Here is a 26,212-nt window from a genome sequence, read left to right on the forward strand (position 1 = left end):
AGTAATTTTTAGGTTATTCCCCCTTTTACTTAATGCCTTAAATTAAAAGACAAGAATTATATGCTGCATAGTTTAAGGAACTGTAATTAGGCTCAGGCCTTGACAAACTCTTACTAGAAACATTCTGAAAAGCAGATGTGCTTAAACACAAGCCACCAATTTCCATCTTGTTTCTACGTCACCAGTTATTGTAGCTGCACTTACAGGACACCTGTGGTGGCAAACGTGTGAAGGACGTAAGTATTCCAGGTCACTACTTAAAAGAACGGTGGAAGTTTTTTAGAAAATATGGAGTAATTTAAAGCATTTGGACATCAATTTGTCAGCCTTTCAAATGCTAACACACTTATGGTCTAACCAGAACACATACTTTCAGCTTATGCCTTAATTTACACAGAAAATTTAATATAATTATTATTTCTCATCTTTCACACTCAGGACTGTGTGAGTGACTTTGTTCATTCCCAACCCCGCCAACAGCAGACTGCTTCGGAACATCAGGATCCGGCCTGCTTCAAACAACTGGGTACCGAAGTACTTCAGCTGGCACCGGGCGGAGAGCACTGAAGGGCTGGGTACAGCCTGTGTGGTTGGTCACCCCCCACAGAACGCGAGCGACAACAACAGTTCTGCACGTTCTGGGAAACACCAGAACCCAAACACCTGGACATTAATAAAGGAGATGGACAACAATTCTTGGTCAGAAGGAAAAGTGAACTTATGATTACAATTTAAACCAGATGTTTAACCATTTGTTAATTTTAAAGAATCAGAACAAGGACACAAAGTCATACACAACTAGAAGTTCATTTTATTTCTGTGCCTTCTGTGCCTTCTGCACCTTCTCAGACTTTGGTGCCTTCTCCATCTTCTCTGGCTTCTCTGACTTCTCTGGCTTCTTGCCTTTTTTAGAAGACAACTTCTGCAGCTTCTTCATTTCATGCTTGATGATCCTGTTTCTCTGTAAAAAAAGGAAAATGTTTACTATTCATCAGAATGAAAACAGCAACAGCTCAAATATTATGCCTTAATTTAAATTCTAAGCTTTCAGATTCTGCCCTTTTTGATAATCACCCTTGGCTAACCAATTATATTTGTATTATCACAGTCAAAAGATTTACCATGCCTTAGATTTAAAATGTCAAATTCCACCTAAAAGTGTTCTGATCTACCAAGCTGACACCACCATTCTGGCTGGTAACCTGGGCACCCCAGTACTTCCTGTGTAACAACTTCCATTTTAGAACGAAATACCAACAGCAACCCATCAAGAACGTCCCATTTCACCAACAGGTAATTCCTTCCTCGGCTGTAACTTGGGAGGACTGACGCAGAGCGTGTGGGTTCAAATTTGCGGCTACTGAACAGAAAGTGGTGGCCAAAGCAGCATGAAAAACTCAAGGCATTCACATACTTTGTGTCCGTCCGTAACCCAAGCCAGCTATAAAAGGCTGCTTACCGCCTGTATGCAACTCTGGAGCGAAAGCTACAACCACCAACCCCATAAAGAAGCGATACTCAAACACTCACCATTTTCTTTGCTTTCATAACCTTGTAGCGATCGAAGTCAGTCATTTTGGCTTTCTGTTCAAAAAGAATCAGTCATGAAGCTCTGATTGACAGACACATATGCAAGAAGTAAAACTCAACTGTTTCAGAGCATTCCAAGTAACACTGATCATCTCCGAATTAGCTTTAGCTGCACATCTGGAACTAGTTCACTAAGGCCTTTGCTGGGAAGTGATGGTGCAGGAAAAAAGTGGTTATAGAAATGACTGAACAAAACCACATTTACTGTTAAATAGCTGAAGGTGATAGCCAGCAACTTTTAAATATCTATGCCTTGTCTATCTTTATCTTAGCTTGCAACTGAAAGCACCTACTTTATTAGACTGCACCTTATTTTAATAAGCAGAAGCAGTACAAGGTGCATTCCTGATCCAGTGAAAAACTGTACCTTTTCTCGAGCTTCAATCTTCTTTGCCCATCTTGTTGCAGCCCATTTTTCATTTATATTTTCCTTCTCCCAGGCAAGTCGCACACACTTCTGACGAGCACTGCGTTAGAACAGTCACAAAACTACGTTCAGACTATATTTATAAAAAAAAAGGCTCTCCCTGATGCTGGCCCATCAAATTTCATACAAGATCACGCTTCTACGTTACTTCAGACACTTTCTGTCAGTGCCACACACATCTCTATGGCCTAATTAGCATTTGTTGTGCGAGTGCTTTGCTAGGACTGACGGACAATCGACTCCGAGGGGCACGCTCACGCGCTATTCCTAGCACTGCTTCAGAGCCAGGCAGGCAGCAGGTTTTGTTTCCAAGTCACAGAAATCCACACAGCACCTAAGCTACAGTGAACAGAGTGAGTCCAGCCTCCCGCAATCCCAGCATGGCTCTGCAGGCAGGGAGCGTATTCCATGTCTGACGTTGACTGAAGCAGTAGGAAAAGCAAAGCCACACACCATTCACTGCGGCTGCTTCCCCTGCAGCATCCACCCCACAACGATCTGCAAGTTGTCCAGGCCAGCGTGCCAGTTCCTTTCCTCCTGAACAGGGGTAATCAGCCAATACTGGTAATGACAAGTTAAATATATTCAACTACGTGTTCACCGTCTGTCGAATTTTTACTGTGCACACACGTTAATCCATTGACTTGATGTTATATGAACTTTTCTAGATTTAGAAAGCACCAGATCACAATGTGCAGTCATCAAGTGACAGCCTGTTTGTTTACACAAGTCAAAAGAAAAAGGCCAACAGCTCACCTGTGTGGGAACTTGAGAACAAAGTCAGTCAGCTGCATGCACTTGAAGGGCATAGCCTGCCTTCTGACACCACTGCAGGGGCCATCAACTAGTGCCTGAAAAAGGAACACACACGTGGGGGTTTTTAGCATTTTCCCATCGTACTTGTTTAGGTAGCAGCTTCCCAACAATGTATGAGCAGTGCCTTGACAACAATGGTCCAAAATTGAAATAAATGTTATGCAGACAAAACCAAGATTGTGAAGTCTTGCATATACAACCCAAACTTTACAGAAAAAAATTTTAAAGGCCCATCTTTGGGAAAAAAAACAAACAGAACTTTAAAAAAAGCACACAGAACTAAGGCAACGTACTTAAAAGCTTCCTCTTTTTTTCCCAGATTTTTCAGGAACATCAAGTGAAAAGTCCCCTAGCCCAAACATTTGCTTCAAACATACATTAATACCATTCCATTCATAAGTTTTAGACACGAACTGACATCACTTGTCCACTTCTACTCCTAGGAAACACAGCAGAGAGGGGAATACATCACTTACCAGTGAAAAAAGCTTGCTGATTAAAGTTTCAAATACAACAACAGCTGTTAAATCTCACCTTTCTTCGAAAAAACTCTATTCACAGAAAATTTCTTTTAAAATCGATACTCTTAGTGTACAAGCTTCTGTTAAGGCAGAAAAGAGAAAATAAAGGTACAGCACTCATAGCTTACCCTATTTTGGTCAATAACATCCACGATGGCCACCAGCTTGCCAGCATGTGGCCCGAAGGAAATGAAGGCAACTCTGCCAATCTCAACGAAGCGTTTGAACACCTGGGAGCAGTAAGAATTGACAGGAATTAGGGGAAAAATAACCTAAGGCCACTGCCAGAGTCCACACTCTCACAGCCTTTAGAACAGCTTCCCAAGAAACCCCTTCGCTTGGGCAAAGGGCCCACGGTAACGCCCTCAACTACTTTTTGCCGGCCCTGGCCCCGCGTGGAGGCCGCGGGCAGGAGGAGGAAGAGGCGCTGCGGAGAAGCAGCGACCTCGCTGGCCACGAAGAGCCAGGGGCGGACGCGCCAGCTCCGACCGTGCCAGGCGCTGTCCGCCGAGCCCGGCCCTGCCCGGCCCCCCGCCGAACGACGGCCGCACGCGGGGCCCGGCCCCAGCCGAACACGGGTGAGGCGGCCGGGGCCTTCCCCCCCGCCGCCCGGCTCCCCCCGCCGCCCGGCCGGGCGCAGGGAGACACAGGCGGGACGGCGCCGGCAGGGCAGGAGGGCGCGGGGAGGCCCCGGGGCGCCCGGCCGCGGAGGCCCCGGCCGCCCGCACGTACCATGATGGCCGCCCGCGAGCAGAAAGGGAGGGCTGGCCCCGGCGGCGGCCGGAAACCGCCTCTGCCCCGCCACTGCGCATGGGTGGAGGCGGGGCCGGCGTGCCGCCTGGCCGAGTGCGCGTGCGCAGGGTGCCCGCCGCGCGCGTCGGCGGCTCGGGACCGCCGGCGTATCAGTACGCATGCGCTCCAAGGGAGCCGCGTGGAGGAGGGGGGAGTGCTTCTCTATGCGCATGCGTGTTGAGGGTGGGGAGTGCGGTCGCCGCCGTTTCCGCCGCGCGCATGCGCGGTGCCGGGCGGGCGGAGGGGATGTCGGTGGGGGATCTGGGGCGCTGCCCCAAGCCGGTCCCGCTGCCTGGGGCCGGCGAGCTGCGGTTCCTCCCGAGCGCGGGGGGCAGGGACCGCCTCGGTGCTCCGCAGCGTGCCGCGGGCGAGGGCGCGGCTCCGGTTCCAGCCCCTGTGAGAGCGGGCCGGTGGGAGGCGGCTGTGGGGAAGGTGGTGAGCTCCGGGCAAAGCTGGCCGAGCACAGCCAACGTGCTCTGCGAGGCCGTCTAAAGATCGCCCCTCTCTTGGAAAGGCAGAGCGTCTTGGTGAGGGGATGAGTGACAGACGCACCGAGGGAGGCCGTGCGGAGGGCCTCGTATCGCAGCGCAGAACTGGGCCCTGAACTGAGAGAGCAGCGTGGGAAGAGGCAAGGCCGTGCTCTGGGTGCGAGAGAACACACGCAGCGTGGGCTTGGGAAGGAGATGGGAGTAGGACACGGTCAGAACAAACTTCTGGAGAGGGTAGAACCAGCGTTGCAGTTCGGCTCAGTAGGTGATGCCACCTGACGGTGAAAAGTTGATTTAAAACCAAAAGGAACATTCCGTTGACTCCACGTGATAGGCAGGGGGACAGTTAGCACTCCGCGTGCCAGTGTCCGGCGTCGGGCCTGTGCTGGTGAGTCACTGCCCATGGCAGAAGGCATCGCCCAAGCACTGGTGTCACAGATGCACATGGGCGCTGCCAGAAGAACGTGTTCGTTCTGCTGCTGGACCGCATCATCTCCAGGCACAAGTGCAGCGCTGCTGTTACTGCATTGCTTGGTACCCGCTGCTGCGTGAGTGGCGTTTCCTAGAGAGCAAAGGCACGGTGCAGCACGTGCAGGGCAGACCTTTGCAGCCTTGAGCAGAGCTGCAGAGACAGTGTGCCCAGCGGAGGGAGATTCCATGGGACGACTGGCCAAAGAGCACCGTCCTGGCTGCAGGAGCCCAGCCTGGCGTGGTAGCCCTCGCCCTGCCCAGCAGCACGGCTGCCGAGGGAGGGCAAGCAGCTGGGGGCCCTGCAGACCATTGGGGCCTGGCAGAAAAGTGCCACGGTGAGTGTCATCTCGCTGGGCTGGCTTTGATGGACATGCATCAAGATACTGACAGGCCTGTGCATCACGTTCAGCAGGATTTTCACTCGTGAACGTCAGCCAAAACATTTGCTATCAGAAGAGCTTTGAGAGTAGCAAAGCATAAGCAAAACGCACTGCAGAGCACTGCCGGAACGTAGGTCTGACCTCTCTTCTGGCAACAGCGGCATGGAACACCCTAAGTCAGCTGTCTAAAGCGTAGTGGTTAGTGTTTGTTTTGTTTTTATAATAAAAGAGCAAGTAAAACATGCACTTAAGCAATTTTAACTGGTGTAGATACTTTATGCAAGTGCCCAGGGAACAGATCATTAAAATGTTAATGAGCACTTAACTCATCAGGTATTTTTGAAAGTCCCAACCAGAACACCATTACAGCAACGTTGTTTTACCACCCTTTAGAGCAGTAATCCATCGATACATGTATGAAACCAGTTATTTTTAAACTATGAGTTCTAGGTGAAGTCAGTAGAAGATGGCTTTGGGATTCTTCTGTTTTGCAGTGATTTGGAAAAACATTTGATCTAATATTACTCTGCAGTACTACTTAAGAGGAAGGAAGGGAGGCTACCTAAAATTTTGGCCTTTTTAATGACCTTTGCATGTTTTATGGCAGAAATACTCAAACGTCACTAGCAACTGCGTTGATGACTCGGAGTGTGGCAGGGTTGCATCTGTTCTACATAACTCTCCTGTGTGCATGCATTTCTGCATGTTAATATCATAAACAACCAGAAGAGGCATCATAAAAAACACCAAACCTGGGCTGTGCCTTAGCATCCAATGCTGCCAACAATTCAGGACTTAAACCTTAGAACCATACACGGCCCACACAGACATTGCTGAGCAAGTGGCTAGATACTGCCTCCCTCTCGCTGCACAGAGAAACACTCCCGTATTAAGCACAAGTGAGCAGACTCTGTGATACACCGTCTCCATTGCCATCCAAGTGAACATTGTTCCTGAAATAATTGAACTTAAAAATGGAATAAAAACTCTAAATTGTTATACTCAGCATTATTTTTCTGTCCTCTAACCTGATCTTCCCAATGCTGAATTACGCTGTGCAGTACAAGTTACGGTTGTCTTTTGCCCAGTTTCCAGATCACTTTAGCAGCCTGTCACTTTTACCCCCCTTTCAGAAACATCCATACGCATTTCATATCTTGTCTCTTTTCTGGTGGATTAATTTCTTCCTGTTTCTCCCTAGGTGAGGTTTTTCATGTTACATAATCCTGTCCCTATTCCCAATGCCCAACAGTTCTTTTCCTAACCAGTCTGCATCTCGATGGACTCTGCGGTCACTGGGAATTGCAGCTTCTCTCGGGCACATGAGCTTTCAGACTGCCATTATGGCGGTGAACCTGAAAGAAGCCCTAGAAGGCGTCAGTGTCCCCAAGTAAAATGTTAGCAGTGTTTAAAAGCAGTTGATTGTACATGTTTAGGTGTGTTGTGTAAGAGGGGTGGCTTGGTTTTAACCACCAGGGTTTCCCTACCGAGAATATGGATTCTGGAGACGATAAGCACTGTCCACTCCAGAAGCTCGCAGGATCAGTTTCACAGCCTGCAAATTTCCATCCCCCAGGAAAGCACTTCAGAGATTTCCTATCCCTCTAAGAAAAATGACTTGCCTACCAAGATGAAAATATTGGTATTGGGAAAAAAAACCAATTAAAAAAAAAAAAACAGACTTGGCTTAGCTTTTCACAATTTTATTAATCTTCATAAGCAGGCAGTAAAGAGTATAAAAAGATAATAACCTGTAACTGTACACATTCCCAAATGCTGTTAGCTTCACTGGCCCTGCCAGAGACCTGTTCAGTCCCGGATGACAGGACAGCGTTACACCTGTTGATCTGGTTCTGACTTACACCTGGGGGAGGATTTAGCCATGGGTACCGAAGCCGCTACCCTCCCCATTGCCGCCCCTCCCCTCCAGAAGCAACCACCACAGCCAAGGGCAGCCGAGGTGGCTGCGTGTCCGAGCCGTGGTTTTTTGCTGTGGCACTGAACTGCAGCCATGGTGCTGGCTTGGAAGAAGCTGGAAGCTATGGTGGGGCCTGGCTGGAAGTTCCCTAGTTCCTGCCTTCCCAGCTGAAACCAACAGGAGAGGGAAGAGGGAGCAGCTGGGTACCCTGGTGATACAGGAGGGAAAGTATATACATAGGGGGAAGAAGGAACTACTGAAAAAGGAAAACAGAAGGGGATTCATGGAGGGAAGGCATTCTTTGATCAGACACTGGCTCTACCCAAGTACATCTGGGAGTCCAAATGATTTTTTTAACAAATTCACTTGTTCTTTAGCTGCCAACTCTGAGGCGACTAACTTCCGAGCGCGTTCCATTTGTGCAAAACCCACATCTGAATGGCCCTGCCATTCACAAGCAAAGCAAAACAAAGGTTTTGTATGGCAAGTAAATATCCCGGAATACAATTTTCAGCAGAAATTCAACAGCTGAAGAAAACATTTTAATGGTGTCATCCAACTGTCCTTTTTTACCTTTAACTGCAGTTCCAGATCAGTCACACAGAATAAGTTAAGGTGTTTATCTCATGCCATCCTCTGTAATGCCTGTGCATTCTGAAGTAAATGTTATGTTTTATCAGACGTAACTTGGGTACCACAGAACACTCCATCATCTTGTAATATCTGCTGCCTTATTTTAAGTACTCCTACTCCAGTAGGACTGACAGGACATAGCAGTATACCAGCAGAGAAGGAACAAAGCCCTCACTGCTGATACTCTTGAAAAAATCACTTTTTTTTTTTTCTTCTCCTTTTTTTTCCCCATTTAAAAGGACACTTGGTTCCTTTCAAATCATCTATGAGCATGTGAAAAACAGAAGAAAACAAAACCCCAACCCCATAACCAAACCTGAAAGTAAGAAGGTGATACAGAAACAAAGCACAGAAATTGAAAATACTGTTCATGGGTAAAAACACTGGCCACTGTTCTCCTGTCTCACCACCTAGTCAGTACAGGGAACAGATGAAGCTGGGATAGAAAACACATTCTGTGCCACTGGAATTCACACTCCAGTGTTAACCTGACTTGTGAGCGTGTGCATCAACAAGCAGATCTCTTACATGCCACACAATTGTGTGGAAACCACCACTCGGGCAGCCTCACAGGCTTCAGTTGTTAGCAACAGCTGCTGAATAGGTAATCTCCCTTTTAGTTTTTACTTCCTCACGCTGAAAAGCTCCGTGCATGAAATGAGTAACCATCCCTTCAGAGAAGGAAGATGCAAGCAAGGGCAACTACATGCAGAGCAATCCTGAGAAGACAGAGAGGGAAGAATGTATTACAGTGATCGGCAGCAGCTAGTTGTAGGATGTTTGGGGAAATACGTAGCTGGAAAATCCGGGCGAAAGGAGATGGTAGAAGGGGAGGAGGGGAGTGAAGCAGAGATGCTCTTTTCTTCTCTTGCAGGTCCTGAAGCATGTAACAATCCTGTCAGGTGTATTCCCCTTGCAGCTTCACGGATCACGTTACAGCAACATTAAGAGGAATTAACAGAAACAGTGTACAAAGGGAAGAGATGGCAGATGATGTGGCAGGAGACTTTCAAGGGTTATTTCATAAGCCAGCTGAAGAAGACCAAAGCTATACAAAAGACAGGCAGGTAAAAGGGGCACTGACCATGAAGAACTCCTTGAGCAGTAGGTAAAATTACAGTCTTAGGATTTAAGGGAATGAGAAGTTTGGTGGCAAATGCCCGGGCTTTCAAGGAAGTCAGCTCTCTGGAGCATGACGGCAGCAGCACTTCCAGGAAAGCTCGAGTTAACAATGCGTTTGGCAGAAGCATCTGCTGGGTAGATCCCAGTGCTGCGGAAGGAACAGAGGCCACAACAGTGGAAAGGCTGTTCAAGGCACTACAGCAATGCGGTCCCGAACCCCCTACAGAAAGGGAGATCTGCTCGCCTGCAGACTGGCTCCTGTTCCTCTTGGCCTTGAACGAAGGGCTGAGCATATTAATGTTACAAAGGTCCCAGGTCTGAGACTCTGTCCAGACAGTTGAAATAACATGCAGTGACAAGTCAGTACTGCCTGCGACTGTCTGCATTAAACAAGACGTGGGGAACACAGACCCGTGTTTCAGAATGAGAACCTACAAAAAGTATTTCTGTGAAAGGTAGAGAAAAGGACACTGAAAACTTCAGCGGCTGTTGGAGGTAACTATGAGGCATTTAAATTTCGGTTCAGATACTGAAGTGTGAAAGCATTTTTTTCCACCTTCAAAGCAAATCTTTTGTACCATAGCAGAGGTGTTCCAAGATCTCCACAGTACCAAAAGATACAGCTCAGTTTTAAGACAGGCATGAAAGTCCTGAGAGGTGCTGACAGTTTATTACACCTTTATGTGGTGCGGAATCAATCGGTTTGGAACAGCAACAAAAACAATTTATCCCAGATGTTCCTTTCAGTTCCTGTCATCACCCAGTGCTTGTTCCAGTTTCAGAAAATGAGATTATTTGGGGGCTTTTAGTGTCAACTCTGCACACAAGAACAGCTACCGTGTTCCTGCCTCCCACAATTCCTACTGACTTCTTGTTTAATTTTATCTTAAACAACCGCCGCAACGATCAGATCCATCACCACTTGAGTTTACCAGTTAGTGCAGAGTAAATGAACAAAAAAATAATACGTACCTGGCAGAAAAAGGCTGCAAAGCGACATATCTGCCCACGTTTTCTCTGCTGCACACTGGACAAACTGGTTTTACATGAACAATTGCCAAAATATTTCAAAAGCACTCCAATTCACCATATCACAGTCCTTTGTGCCTCTTCTCTATTTATGCTTCTGGTGCTGAAGTCTTTTTGCCTGTCTTTATTTCATGCTCCATTTTTCAAAAATCAAGTCCTACTTAACTTAATAGCACTATAAAATTTGTGGTTTGTCTTCAGTAAAGTTCGTTCATTCTGGAATAAATACATGTTCAACACGACTGATGTTCTTCCGATTACGTGATACAACACACAAGTAAACAAGGAAGAGAAGACACAACAATGCCGTAGCCGTGAGGAAGACGAGGAGCCCAGCAAACAAAGAAGGTCTCAGAGGTAATCGGATCAGCTTGCCTTCTGCTGGAATCATGTTCGTGAGGCTTAACATGTAACCGAGTGACCACGCTATGCTGCTGTTACCAGCCTGAAATAAAGACAGAAGAGTCCTATTCCCATCAAAGAGGTTCCAAAAGCTCAACTGCTGATGCTGACAACTGCCCTTTAAGTTAGCAAGGAGAAAGTTATAATGGAGTATACAAAGAAGACACAGAACCATTTTAAATTGCCCTTTTTTTGTAGCTCCAGAGGATGCTAAAGAAATTGGTCACTGGGCTAAAGAAGTGAGACACAGGTATTAGATGGATGGGCAGAAGGATTCGTGGTATATACGCAGACAGCCAGTTATGGGATTTTCTGTGCAAGAAACACACTTTAAAAAAAAAAAAAAAAATCAGCACTACTGTGCCAGTTCCTAGAATTAGACCCTCATCTTAGCCAAATCCTAGGATGTTATTTAGTTCAAGCAAAGAAAAAACCCCACAAAGTGTCCCACCAGTATGGACAAAAAGGAGGCCATGGTAAAGACCCCAAAGCAGGGACTCTATCGTCTTTTGTTCCGTGGTTGGTTTTGTGCCTGCAAAGGAACCAGCACTAGGCTCTTTCATTTAAAAAATAAACCTAAGTGGAAAATTACTTAGGAACAGGTGAAACAAAAGCGAAGAGGGAACATTTGTATTTGCTCCATGTCCTCCTGCTTTGCTGTCTTTCCCCAATTCTAATTTGAGCAACACATTTTATCAATTTTCCACTGTCTTTTTAATTAAATCATCGTCCTGCCACATAAGCACAGGATCAGACAGTGAAGATAGTGTCCCTTGTCCTCCTCCCACATGCCCAGGCTCCAATAATGGTTTGACTGTTTATATAAAATGTGTAAGTGTACATCACTGCCTTCTACAAATCAAACCACAAAAGAAAAAACAAGGGGGAAGGGGGCATTTCATTGCTGAGAGAAGGGGAAAAACCTCTCGTTATGAGATTTAGAACTTTCATGAATCATCTAGCTCTAGATCTTGCCCAGATCTTCACACTGGGATAAGGTTCTTTTCATTGGTTGTGTTTGTTCACTAATTAAAAGGAAATATACTACTAGCATAGGCAAAAAACCCCACCCTCCACTCTTGGAGAAACCGTGCTGTTGTCTCTGGGGTAGCTTGGCTGATCAGTTAACATTAGGTCTGATTATTTTAGTAGAGCAGATCTAATTAAAAGAATGTAGTTTTTCCTTTTGGAGTTTCACGATTTACCCTAGTGCAAAATCTAGGTAACAAAGGTGTTAATTTCAAACAAGCCTTTTGGGTTCTTATTTTGCTCAATATTTTTATAGTCTTGGCTAAATACAGAAAAATGTTGCCGTGTTTGGCTGCTCCTGTCTGCTGCGGGCAATACAAGATATATTTAAATATTGAGACAAATCCACGCCCCAACCAGGTCCAGGTTAAGGTCCCAAAGTAAGCTCTATACCTGTTTTCTGGTAGAAGGGCTAAACTCTGGACACTCCTCCAGAGCTGCTAATGGTTGTCCACCAGAGGACAAAATAAGGTAAGAAAATCCCACTTGATTCCTCAGTGCACCACTAATAGATATGACTGTTCAGAAAACATTGCTTACGATTTCTCATTCACAGCTTGCCAGCACACCCTGCATTTAAGAATACTCTGTGGAGATCTACAACCTATTCTTTTGTTGGTTTTGCATGCACGTGTTGAAGCATTTCCAAACTGTACAGAGATGAAGAGACAGTCTGGGACAAGGATTTAGAATAAGGTTTTGTACAGCAGCAGAGAGGAAAGGATGGAGTCTCAGAGCACCGTGGGGACCACACTTCTGGATGTAACAGCCAAGCTTAAATAGTGGCCATGCCTTCTGATTTGGAAGCAAAGATTTCTTAGCAGTAGCTTTAGAATGGATATATGTAATTTCATTCCAAGTACTCTGTGTTTTAGGAGAAAAATTGAGGTCAGGGAAGAGAGAAATGCAGCTATTACACAAATGTTGTATGTAAGCCATCTCTCTCTGCCAACTGAAAGCCAATACCCATCAATGTACATTCTTATTCCAGAGAACCAGATTACGGCACAGATGGATGTGCCAGCTGAGGATGAAAACTGCCCTAGTTGCTTCACCACCACTCTGACTACAAACGAGGTCTGCCGGTTCCCCCAAAGGCTCTGCCAGCAGACAGAAAAGCAGGAGTTCTGTCCAGCTCAGCAGGGTTAGCTCAAAGTGACCTTGACTGGCAAGATCACTGCCTACAGCAAGCCACTACTTCAACAAACTGGGTCAAGGTTTAAAACACAATGATTTGATCCTTTTTTTAGAGCTCTTTAAAACAAACTAGCAGCATCTCCAAGTAATGCAGCAGCTCCTGGAAAAGGATGAAGTTGCTACTGAGGCTTGAAAAGTGGCTTTGTCTTATGCCAAACATTTAACAATTATTTAGAAAGGCTGTTTATGACCATTATATTTTGTAGGCTGCTGCATCTTCTGTCTCCTGAACTTCTTTGGACTAAAATAACAGCAAGAGGAAATGATTATTACTCACCTCCTTTTGAAAATGTATCTGTGGCCAAGTTTCTGCATCAAAGTTGTAACCATGCACAAGCAAGTAATAAATGAAATTGGCTGAAAAACAGTAGGATCTAGCATATATTTCTTCAAATTTAGGCAGCATAAACTGGAGCTGAAAGCAAAAGGTTTTTTAAAAACATGTAAGTTATGAAAAACAAATACTTTTTGGTTTTTATAACTAGACAATACTTTGGATTCTAATTAGAATTTGTTAGCATTCTTCAGAAACACCACATAAAGTTGTGGACAACTAGACATGGAGATTTAGAAAAAGAAAGACCCTGACAGTGATGTGGCTTATGTGGTAAAAAAATGAAAATAAACAAAAAACTGCACATGAAAGATTGAGGATGTTATGGTTCCTAAACTTTCCATGTCATCTTTACAGCATGGTTAAAACTGTGAAATGAAATTTTGAAACCTAGTCCAAGTTTTAAGCGTGCTAGAAATACTACATGGTTTGAAGCATGGTGGGAAAACAAGTGTTGAGGTTGATGCAGACCTTCTGGTAAGTTCTGAATACTTGTCCAGTCCATATTCTTTTTACATCTCCCTTTTACAGATACAAAAGAAAAAGAAAAAAAAAAACCAAACCCAAAACAATCCACTTACCTGTGCCCAGCTCTGTGAACAGAAAAACCACATACTTGAATTGAAGTCAGCTAGGGAAAAGTGCCCAGACAAATTCAAAGCATTAATTGTATAGTAGAATCCTGAGAAAGCCTATAGAAAAGGAGTAGATGACAAGCCTGTTACTTTCAGAACTACAGTAAGAAAAAGCAGGCAAGCTTAAAAAGAAATGCTGTGTTCGCAAACCTACCACAAAACTCCCTTTAACTTTTGGCTGATATATTCCATTAAATGGACAGTCTTCTCTGTTGCTGCAAGCAGTGAAGTTAAACAATAAAGAAACCATCTCCTGGCACAGACCTGGGTCTCCTGTTCCATGGAAGTTCACAATCTGGTTTGGGTAGTAATTTGCTGGCCTCAGAGACTGTGTACAAAGGCTGCCAGAGAAGTACTTCATCATGAATGCGGTATTATAATTCTGAGGGTAGCATGGATTATTCACATTGGAACTGGTGTTTGATTTCTGGTGGGAGAAAAACAAAAACAAAACCAAGAAAACCCAACCAATAAAGTCTACTCGAAAGCAAGAAATACCTGATTTGACATTAACCACATATGCATGTATTTTTGTTCTCATCAGTACCACATTGCTGATCACTGTAATTCATAGAAACCCCTTTCTCAACAAATCATTGGCAAGATCAGCAAAACACTTACAGGACTAGTTGGGCCTTTTTGTCAAATGGTACAAAACTCTCACCAATGTTTAGCACATAGGAAGATCTTTGTATGAAACCTAAGTGTGTTTGTCCACAACTGTGCACAACAGAGCTCTTATTGGGGTCTCCAAATTCCACCAAAGGGAAGTGAACACAAGCCTAAGCACCTGCTCAGACAGTTACTGAACACCTGCAAGATCAACACAGCTAAGGATCTTAAACAGACCTGGAGCAGCAATGCTAAAAGCCTTTTCTCAGCTTCATCTCTCCCGTAGCACTGGAAGCTGTGAGTGTAGACATGGTAGTTGTAACCATACAACTTCACTTGCAAGGTGCTATTGAAGTTCTCCTGAGAGTCCTCTGGGATAAATGAAATTTGAGTGGAAGCTCCTCCAAGATCCAGTGCACCCATAGTCTCTTTTCCATAAGGATGGACCCATGTCCTCCAAAGGTTTCTCTACATGTAAAAAACAAAACCGAGGCTAATTAGAAATATCATCTTCTTGTTCTCCCTTCAAACTTTTCTACTCTTTACTTTTTGATATTTCCCCTCCCTCTTTGTCCTGCTCCCTTCCCAAAAAATCTTAGCTCTGAGGAAAACCTGCAGATCTTTTTTAGCTAACAAGGGTTTACTTTCACAGAGTGAAATGATCTTGAAAGATGGAAAAAGGAATGCCGTGTAGCTTTCAACTCAGAGGATAGCACAATGATCAAAGCACAGGACTAGCCAGATCAGTATCTGTACTAGAATGCAGGGAATTGAAGTCCAGATACCCATGAGATCTTGAACAAATCTGGATGGAAATAGCATGAAGATTTGCTGGTTTCAAGGCAAGACTAATTATTAAGGGAACAGAATATTAAGAGATCACACAGAAAAAAAAAGAGAGTGAAAATGGAGCGGAAAACCCCAGAAGAGTCAAATGAAAGCTCCATCAAAGTCAAAAGAACAAGGACCCCTAATCTGCCCATTCCTTCACTGAAACTGTAGTGGCAATAAATCTGGTTCATTCAGCTGGCATTTCTCCCTATTACCCAAAACATCTCCCAAATTCTGTATCTGATCTACACAGTCACAGTGCAGAATACAGATATGATTATCTACCTCAATATGACATGAATGTATGCATAAGAAGGGAAAAGAAACTTTATAGGCTAGCAAATATACTCACAAGAAAATTCTACAGTGAAAGACTCCCATTAACAGCCCCTAGCAGAGTTTGACTCTCAGCCCACTGTCACAAGAATGGTGAAAATTTCTCTCCTACTAGTGATATTCCACACATAGGCCTTCACACAACTCTCTACTAAACTGGCTTCACAACATCTTGCAGTCCCTTCAGTAGTCCTTATGAATCTGCCACATAGAATTGGGTGTTTGAATTACTAAAACTGATGTGGTAGAAGACTGACACCACCCTGAAGTTCTTGACGTCATTTTTGTTGCATGAAATGCACACAATGAGAAAAAACTCTTCCAGAACGTATGATTCCAACATCATTTTTCTTAAATTTGCAAGAGTCAACACCACATTCACCATGAGCTATCACTCAGATCACCCACAACTAATTCCTGCTTACTAATGGCCATGATCTAACAGGAACCATTCAACCAGGACAGCTAACGGTACTTAGGGGTTTGGTTGAAATTTCTTTCAACCTAGCAAAACTATCTGGAAGAAGTGCAGTTAGAGCTAAGGGGAGCACACAGCTGCCATGAAGGCAGATGAGCAGTTGCTGATCATCTTGGTACCACTTTTACTGGGAATGATATTATGCTGAATATCTATATATATAAAAAGGGATCTTCCAACACATTTGACTCCTTCTCTGCTATGAGGCTTCTGCCTGAGTCTATTCTGAATTCAAGGACAGCATGAGTATCTTCATATTGGTATCACTTTGTCTGTACAAGACAGCTGGCATCACAGCCCACTGCTCACAGCCTGCAGCTTTTCAGCAGTATTGGAATGAACTGTATAGGAGTGATTTCTGGCTCAGCTGAGGCACATTTGGCCACATCAACTTAACCACCTTCACTTCTTCAAACAGTCTTGTCTGCTTAAGACAAGTGAGCCAACACTGTCAAATAATTTGGAGACCCCTAAGCTGTGCAGATCCTTCACCAGCAGAGCTGCAGGGACAGCAACCACCTGAAGAAGTCACAGAAAAGCAGAAGAAAACATCTTTAGTTGGCAGCACGGTCAAGACAACACCTGTCACACTTAACATGCCAATGCATTTAAGACCAATGCAACTTCTGTTTGTAGGTAAGGCATCTGATGCCATTTAGGGAAGAGCCCTGTTTTGTGGGTCAACAATTTTACCTTTGCCATATCACATTCCTGTAACATATTCTTTGATTTAATTTTGCTTTGTTCTGTTACTGCCACAAAAAGACCCTGTTAAACATTTCAGTGCAAAATGGAAGTTATAGCTATGATGTTTTAACAGGCATGTCCTCTCAAACATCTCATTTATAAGAGAGAAACAGTGAAAAGAAAAGCATGCAGGTTTTTTCCACACACCTCTAAGAAATTGCCCATTAAATAGTTGGCTGTTATCCATCCATACACCCCTTCCTCTGGCCCAGTTATGATCTGCGCACCCCTAAATTCAAAAGGTTGTGCTCTGAAGTAGTTTTGAATGCTTGCAAGGACTTCATTGGCTGCTGTTTCATTTTGCAACCTAAGCAATTCACAAAACACGAGACACTGAGCATCTGGAAAGGCAATTTCATGTTCATTGTTCACTGACTAGCAATTCAAGAAAACTCCTACAATCACCTAATAAGAAATAGACATTGTTTCCCTAAACGGGAAGCTTCTGATAGGGAACAGTCAAGTATCCAGCATCATTTCAGCAAGCAACTCCTCACTGTGTACAAACTTCACTCTTTATCGTACAAGTTCATCGGTGTTTTGTTTCTTATAGATGTTTGTCTTTTTAGTGAACTGAGCACTTATATGACAACTGCTGGTTGAAAAGTCCTGGAGCCTTTCTTCCCACTCTGTTTAGCCACAGAACAAACATAAAGGGCCAGTTTGTGCCAGGGCTAAAGCCACAGACAGACCCCAAAAGCCACATTACACCACATTCACACTCAGAAAACTCTGCAGTGTCTAGCTTTAATCTGCCTTTGCTGCCCACGGATACTCACAAACATTATCTGTTCATATAACACTGAATTTTAAGACAGATATAGAAGAGAAAATTAAACTCTTGCCTTCTCCAGAATAAAGCGAGCATTTCTTTTCAACATAGCACAACAGAGGATTTTTATACAGCCCCGCTTTCCTTATCAAAAAAGTTAATTAAATTAAATTGGCTGGGCTCCATTTCCTTTTGAGGTGGCCAATTTCCAATGGATAAAAACACGTCCAGTACATTTCTCACATTCTGTTTTCACAGACTGCTATGCTAGTATACGCATACAGAGGAGTTCAAGTTTCTGCCATACCTCAGCAGTCTCATGCCAGCTGTAGCCCCCAGATAAACAGAAGTGTTTTTATGCAGATGAACTGGTATTCTCTCCTTGACTTTATTCAGACAGTCATCAAAGGGTTTGGCAAGAGCTCCAGGGTTACTCTCATAGCTGGATATACCAGGGCCTAAAAGAGAACAAGTAGATTGATTTTCTTCTGCTTTGCCAACTACAAATTAGCAAACAGGTGTTAAGAGAATGAGATTTCCCCCTTCCCTCCCGTGACTGCAAACAAAAATAGGATGGTTGAAAACACGGAGTGCTTAAGGAATAAACAATGTAGTGATTTCTCAGCTGTGTGAGACAGAGAATACAGCTACTTGCTAACTGCTCACCTGTATTTCTGTGTGAATACTTATACACCTGTAGTACCATACCTAAAGTAAGATATACATTATAACCACATACCAACACAATGACAGCAGTACTATATTCATGAGGAAAATAGGTTTACTCTTGGCAGATGCCCTAGAAAATAGCATGTCTAACGGATGTAAAATTTCTCTGATCTGCTAAAGCATAGAAAAAACCTCTTTTCTCAAACTAAAACACAGATTTCTTAATCCGGTTTGCCACAACTGTCGTGGACACTATGGCACCTCTACAGCTCCCTGCTCTCAACTGAAAATTAAACAAAGAAGCTTCTGCAACGAATTGCTGGTGAAATTTCAAGATGCACACAGATGGCTCTTGAAGTCATAGAGGTCCAAGCCTAGGCTGGTGTATTTCACAGCTTTCCAAATTTCCAAAGCCTTCAAATAACGGAATGACAGTTACACCATGCTGTAAAAGACATAGCTATTTGAACAATTAACATCCAAGTCTTTCCTCCCTTGCTCAACACTCCAAGGACTAGCAGGACCTCAACTTGTTCAGGCTCAACTTCGGTGTGAATGAAAACATTCCTTACTAAAATTCCCTAGCTGAGGAAGTTGTACAGGAAGAAATCCAGGCATTACCCCACAGAGAACAACTTGCCAGAACTCCATCTAGTCCATCTAGTTCTCCTGTAACAGCCATCTCTCTCACAACCTGATCCCAAACTATGCAAAAGGTAGCTCTTACAGAGTTAAAATGAGAAACCATTTATGTTCAGCCACTTTGCATTGATAAAAACAGAAGAAAAAATATGTAAGACTTCACAGACTCCACATTCCACCACTTCCTTTTCCAGAGTAATAACTTAAACATTACCATGTCATCGTTGGATGTTCACAGCCCTGGTTTGGAATAAGACTTTCTAAAAGCCTTACATCTAGCACAGGCAGGCCTGAAGCTGGAAGGAAAGCTGTTACCAGAGGAAAACAGAGCAGCAACTGCTGTTCTACATCCTCAGCAGCTGCTGTTGCCTCACAATCCCTTGCTGGCAGCAACCTCCATTGCCCAGTGTTCAGATAGAGCAGGTCACAAGGCAGTGACCATTTTGTCCTGGACAACTGCCTGCTTTGACAGTGCTTAGCACCTGACCAGGACAGATCAACTGCATTACATAGAAAGGGTTTTGATTTTAGCCAATGGTATCCTGGGGTATACCAAGAAGAATGTGGCCAGCAGGACAAGGGAGGTTCTCCTCCCCCTCTACTCTGCCCTGGTGAGGTCTCATCTGGACTACTGTGTCCAGTTCTGGGCTCCCCAGTTCAAGAAGGACAGGGAGCTACCGGAGAAGGTACAGCAGAAGGCTGCAAAGATGATTAGGCGGACAGAACTTCTCTCTGATGAAGACAGGCTGAGGGACTTGGGGCTTTTTAGCCTGAAGAAGAGCAGACTGAGAGGGGATCTTATCACAATGCTTATAAATACTTAAATGGTAGGTGTCAGGAGGATGGGGCCAGTCTTTTTTCAGTGGTGCCCAGTGACAGGACAAGAGGTAATGGGCACAAACTGGAGCACAGGAAGTTCCGCCTCAACATGAGGAGGAACTTCTTTACTCTGAAGGTGACAGAGCACTGGAACAGGCTGCCCAGGGAGGTTGTGATCTGTCCCCGGAGACATTCAAAGCCTGCCTGGATGCGATCCCGTGCAACCTGCTCTAGGTGATCCTGCTCTGGGAGGGGGGTTGAACTACATGATCTCCAGAGGTCCCATCCAACCCCTGCCATTCTGTGGTTCTGTGAAACTCCTGTAGCACAGGTGACACCCATTTTTGCCTCCATCAAAATGAATGGCTAACATCTAACAAGGGCTAGATCCCCATTCTTCTCAAAGACTTTTTATTCCAAGCTATTTTAAAATATACTTTATACTTTCCTTTTAAAAAAAATTATTTCAGGGCACAAGGACTAAACATTTATGTTATGGCCTGATTCTCTGTAGATCAAATTCTGTCTGCAGCAATCATGCACTGCAATGGAATAAACAAAATTTAGCTACAACTTCCTCTCTTTGTTGCAGATTAGAGTACCCTGCTGTATCGGTAGGAGAAGGACTGATGCTGACAGATACACACATAGTCTCAACAGTTCTTGCTCCCCAGCACTGAAAAGGGAACACAGTGGAAAAAAACAGTTTAAGCTTACAGATAACCTCTTCTTGGAGGCTAGAAAGAAATAAGGAACTTCCATTGGAGCTCACCTTTCACATTACACTTGAAGGTTTGGCTTACTACTCCTGTGTCATTTTCTTTTTCTGCTGGCCATTCATAGACGTAGACTGTAGTCCGAGAGGATCCAGCATCAAGGACTATTCCATACTGGGGAGAAAAAAATAATACATTACATCAAGAAACAAACAGTGACAGCTTAAAGGCCCACATGCAGCTGTACTTCTTTGCACTGTCAAACACTTTAGAAAATGTATGCATAGTACATTTGCAAGAGAGATTAATTCTTGTGTTAGGCGCTTGGGCATGAATCCAACAGCCAAGCACAGAATGAAATCTGGCTGCAAAACAAAGAACATACTACGTATCTTCAATAATGAACTCAGTGGGGATGGAGAATGCTCATCTCATTTCAGGATCAGGACACTGTGTTAGGACCTGATTTTGCAGCAAGTTCATTTCCCATTATTCCAGCTACACTCCCTGGACACTGAAGGGTTTGATACCTAAGCACAGGCTTTAGATTCAAGGATGCACAATGGATCCATAAAGCTATGAGCAGAGAGGTAAAGTACATAATAGTCCACAGTGAGAACAATGTAACAAGTCTGGTTCTTTTCCAATTGCCCCATAAACCTCTCCCTTTGAGTGGTTTAGGCAGTCCACCTAAGAGTTTGAAAACACGGAAAACAGGCTGTGCCAGAGTGTGAGACAACAAAGAGGGAAAGAGAATCAGTATTACCCCATGTTTATTTACGAAATAAATGAGAAATACTTAAGTGACTTGCCCCAGGTCACTTGGACTCTCTGTGGGATTAAAGCACAGGTTTCTCCATGCCGTTCCACTGCTCGCCAGACCCATCTTTCCCCCTTTTCTATCTTTTATGGCAGCAGAAAACTGGAGCATCTGGGAAGGCTAACTGTGTGAAGAGAAGAAAACTGCAATTTTGCTTATCATCTTTATGATCTCTGAAAGTACATTTAGCTCCCCTCCTCTTCCAAAGTCATCTAATTGGTAGGAATCACACAGTGTAGGGTTCATTTCTCTGTCAACTTTTTTTCTTTTAAAAAAGACAGATGCCCAGGAGCCCGACCATACTGAAAAATGAAAGCTTCCATCTGGCAGCAAAGCAGTAACAGCACCTGCAACAGGGCAATAAATTTCATCCTACTGCCTCCCTGGGGAGCTTCAGGTCTGACCAAGAAAGATCACTGCTTCACCTGGCAAAACATTCAGCTTCCACACCTCATTAATTCCCAGCTTCCACTGTAATCCTAGAAACTCCTAGCCCCCAAAGAGCTACCAGCAATACTAGTCTAGTCCTAGAGGACTGTTAGATAATGAAATTAAAATTTCATTCATATTTATCCAGACGATATTCACCCTGATCAACTAAAAGGTGAAAGACTCCACAGATACTATCAAACCAGTGCACCGTCAGGTTCCGTTCAAGTAACTACTTCAGCAAAAATTCTTTGAGCGCATTCCCCGCTCAAAGAGAGGTGAGCATTTTGGAGACACTTAATACCGTTAACGGTCAATCTGCTCAAGGGCTATTAATTAAATCTAGTCTCAGTCAGCTCAAAGTGCCATAAGCTTTTAACTTAGCTACTTTCAGAGCTAACTATCACGCGCAAGTAGAGCTGGAAGATAATGGAGGTATTTTTACCTCAGCTAACTGTGTGGCTTTTTGAACTACTTCCATCCTCCTCCACATTTCCCAGCCTCCTTCCTGAAAGTAACAGATTTTCAGCCCAAAGAGTAGTGGCACACTTATTTGAACCACCGTGTGACTGACAATTTTATTTTCTTCCTCCTCCTCCTGTTTTTCCTATCCAGCCTCTTGTTTCCTTTAAAAGAGATGCTCTTTTTTGAGAAGGACTCTTGGGCCCATTTCAGGGTGAACCTTGAAGCTCCTCAGAACTGGTGTGAGTTCACTCTGTGTGAACTGGCTCATGCAGCCTCACGAAGTGGCAATCAGCAAGAAGTTGTGCCAGGTGTTTGGACTAAGATTAATCCTGAATTAAAAAAACAGAAATGACAGAGGATGTGGCATTTTAAGAGGGTGAAAGAATTCTACACGCCTTGTCTCAGCCTGCTGCCTAAGACAAACTGGTTGAATAAAAATTCTGCAGTGACGTTACATTCCTGTCCGAGTTGCACGTCAGATCACCTTTGGCTGCCCTTTAAGGAAAAGCAATGCCTTCCTGCTTTGAAATGCACTGCGTGGGACTGAAAGCGCAGGCAAACTCTTATCCTGGGCTAGCAGCTATTGAAGAACAGCACAACTTTTTCTCCCTCCTTTCCCTTCTACTTCAGCTTTCCCACTGAGGATTTCCGTCATCTCTACTCAAACACCAGTGTAGAGAGATAAAGGCCTGATGATTCCCTAATACCAAGGAAGTGCACTGTCTAGTCAATGGACTAGGTTAGTCACAGCAAGACAGAGAGACAACATTAACCCAGAAAAGCTTTAGGGCACAAGGGAGGGAGAAAGGGAGGGAGGGAGAAAGGGTGAAGTGACTTAAAGGAAAATACTTATTTTTGGTTTTACTGATGCCCCATGTACCTCCAACACAGAGGTGACCATGTTGGCTACAGCATGAAGTAAATGTACCGCTTTGCTTCTTAGGTCTGGCAGAATACTATGAATTCTGTACACAGTTACCAGAAGCTAAATAAAAAGAAAGGTAACAATAAACCAGACCTTGTGTCTCTAAAGGTGTACCCATACATCATTTTTTTTGGCTGCAACTGGGCTGACTAAAGTGACGACTACCCCCTCCCCTGTCAACTGTTTGTCTTTCCTTGTAAGAGGGTACCCCCTGCTCACCTGTGTGGGTGACAACTACCTCTACTGTTTCAGAGGCAGTTTTGTGCTGTTCACCCAACCAATTTGTTGTGGCCCATATAGATAAGGGATATTCATATGAAGGGCTTTGCAAGTACATCCTGAAGAGCAGTAATCCCAACAGGGAAGCAAGAATAAGCCCCAAGATTAATCACCTTTTCACATCAATACCAATTCCCATAGGAGGATGTACAGATGCACAAACCCTTAAAGCAGGCACAGTTATGATGGCTCATCTGCCTTCCAATCACTTCGGAAAATTGCCAGAAGCAGCTAACAAGCTAAACCAGGGAAGATGGAGGCCATAAAAGTGGATCCATGCTAGAAGCACACTTCAGTTCAGCTACATAGGTTTGAACCACTTTTAATCAAGTACAACATGCACAAACATGGAAAAACACTTCTAAGCGCCAAAAGAGACACGCAAAATTTAGGTGTAGAAAACTGTAGCACCTGGAGACGCAAATTAAAGAAACACAATAATGAAGGGTGGGATTTCTTTCTTTAGGACTCACAAAACATCAGTAGACAAACAGAAGGTTTTTTGACTGGTACAAAGGCTAGCATAATTTACGATTCTGGACTTCTTCACGGACTGTGTCACTAAGGATGTCTGTGCTTTCCTCATCACTCTTCTGACTTCACAGGGTGTGCCAGTGAGTCATGAGTTCTTTCACTGCCTCAGCCTCATGCACACAGGCAGGTCCTTCCTTCACAAATCACTGGCTGAATCTTCACATAACCCAACCACCAAGGAACCAGAACATTTAATTTTGCAACAACACTTTAAAACGTCAGTGGCGTAGCAGATAATTTATCTCTTGTGCCACAATGGAATGGACCTGGACACTCTCAACATGCATCCTGGGAAAGAGCTATCATGTCACAGATAACACAAACTCTAGTTATCCTTCAGTAGCTGTTTTCAGGGAAAAGAGCCAGAAGAACAAGGCCATTTACAAAGCATAAGTCTGTTTTTATCATGTTATTGGCATATTTCACTTTAATCAACTGCTAACTTCAGGACACTGCCATTTCCAGGCTCCACCATATCAACTAAGTACCAAAGTGTTTCACACTGGCATACCAAGGTCCTCCCTCTGCTCCTGAAGAGTCACTTCTTGCGAGTGTTAATTTTTTTATTTTATAAATAATTAATAAAGTTAAAAGGACTACTTGGTGTCTCAGGAATCAAACACAGGGTCCTCCATATCAACAGGGATTTTCTGCATCGGCAGGCTTACAGCCCAAAAAGAAATCCAGAGCCAAGGCACCTAGCAGAGGAACCGCCCGTCTTCCTCCAGAACCAGCCATGAAGCCACTGCAATTCAGGAGGCAGGCCTCCCCACCTAAACCAGCTCCAGGTGGCCAAGGGGGGTCTGATGTTTGCTCAAAGAGTAAGGTAGACAATTCTATCATTCTGAATGTGAAACTGAATTAATGACAAAGTGCTGCGTAGGCTGTCTTTTAAAAAGATAGCGGCTTTGGCCTCCATGTGAGCCTTGCATGAAAACTGGCAGGATGTAAGGCTGCTGCAAGCAGAGATCTGGGGCACAACAAGGAATAAACTTGAGGCACACTGTCCCCATGCAAAATCCCAGCACACACTCCCTGCCACACCACACCAACACATAAAACTGGTATCAGAATACAGTTTTATCCCATTGTCTGACTCATACACCACCAAATGATTCAGATGAAGCCAAAGGTGTTTATAATTCCATGAAGTGTAATCCCATGAGACATTAGCCTATTGCTCTCAGTATGTGAACTATTCAGTTAAATACATCCACAGAGGGAAAGGTAGAAAGGACTTCAAAGAAGGATCTGACAAGGTTCATATGCTTGTCACTATCACAGGAAAAAACAGAGAATTCAAAATGCCAGACTGCACAGCTTCTCCAGAAGGCTAATTTCTACAGCTTTGTCCTCAGTTGTGTCCATCTCTCATTGAAGAATCTGCACGCATACTCCAGCAGCATAAGGCAAAGCCTGAATCCCAGAGTACTTCTGTTTGTCTTTTCCAGTTTGCTCTTCCCCTCCTCATGAAGCTACTTTGCTTTTGTTCATATCCAGCAAGTCCCAACATGTGGTAAATCATAAAGTGCACACTTAAAACCCAAATGCTTTTGATACACAGGAGCAGTTTGCAAATATTTCAGCATAAACTTCCTAGCTGTGCTTGGGGGCAGAATTTAAACTTCAGGTACTTCCCACTTCAAAATTATTTTAAAGTTACTTCCAATCTCTGACAAAAATAAAAAAAAGCAGTGGCATATTCTCCTTGTTTGGCCTTTCAGTCTTGAAGAAGACATTGCGCGACAGGCATCACAGACAGGGAATCAAGGAACACTATTCCTGCTTTGCCACCGACTCTATGATCTTGACCAATTCTCTCTTTCAGCTTCAGCTTTCCCATGATGAAGATGTGATTAAACATTAATTTACGTCTGTAAGCTCATTTGAATCACCCCATAAAAATTACTTTAGAAAGGAACATTATTAAATATCGGTTCAAAGCATTGTTCTCCTTCCTTAGGTATTCTAAGACTTACCTTGAGCCCTGGGGAGAGGATCTGTTGCTGATTTATCTGAATCACTGCAATAGCAATGACAAGAACTATGCTTAGAAGAAGGAACACTTGGGCAACAACACTTGGGGTTCTGGTGAGCATCCTGAAACAACAAAAAGGGAAACACTTAAAAGGAATGTGAAAGGATTCAGTGATTCTGTCTTAAGGCCTGAAGCCCTGAATCACTTGAGACTCCTCACAAAATCTCACTTCGTCAACTAGATGACACTACATGAAAATTCTGTGTTCTCCTCAAGAACTGCCTGGTGTTTTGCTACCACTAACTTTTCCTTGTCTAGAAGGGGTGTGTCTATATTGTCATGCTAATGATGCCAGATTTCATCAGGTGCCAGTCTG

General features: G+C 44.0%; 2 protein-coding genes across 2 annotated transcripts; both read right to left on the bottom strand.

Moving 5' to 3' along the window:
• Positions 1–788: 788 nt before the first annotated feature.
• Positions 789–4,367, bottom strand: RPL14 (ribosomal protein L14). The gene is made up of 7 exons (XM_086468530.1): positions 4,264–4,367; positions 4,087–4,192; positions 3,483–3,584; positions 2,774–2,868; positions 1,958–2,057; positions 1,531–1,584; positions 789–961 (listed from the first exon to the last, which is right to left on the bottom strand). Exons 1-7 carry the CDS (start codon positions 4,365–4,367, stop codon positions 812–814), a joined length of 711 nt encoding a protein of 236 aa, XP_086324656.1. The 3' UTR covers positions 789–811.
• A 6,031-nt stretch (positions 4,368–10,398) lies between these two features.
• Positions 10,399–25,957, bottom strand: ENTPD3 (ectonucleoside triphosphate diphosphohydrolase 3). The gene is made up of 9 exons (XM_009954622.2): positions 25,838–25,957; positions 20,463–20,580; positions 17,868–18,018; positions 16,936–17,095; positions 14,634–14,864; positions 13,939–14,211; positions 13,731–13,841; positions 13,093–13,230; positions 10,399–10,632 (listed from the first exon to the last, which is right to left on the bottom strand). Exons 1-9 carry the CDS (start codon positions 25,955–25,957, stop codon positions 10,399–10,401), a joined length of 1,536 nt encoding a protein of 511 aa, XP_009952924.2.
• Positions 25,958–26,212: the final 255 nt, after the last annotated feature.

The sequence above is a fragment of the Leptosomus discolor genome, chromosome 7 (assembly GCF_034619465.1).
Source record: "Leptosomus discolor isolate bLepDis1 chromosome 7, bLepDis1.hap2, whole genome shotgun sequence".
Lineage (NCBI taxonomy): Eukaryota > Metazoa > Chordata > Aves > Leptosomiformes > Leptosomidae > Leptosomus > Leptosomus discolor.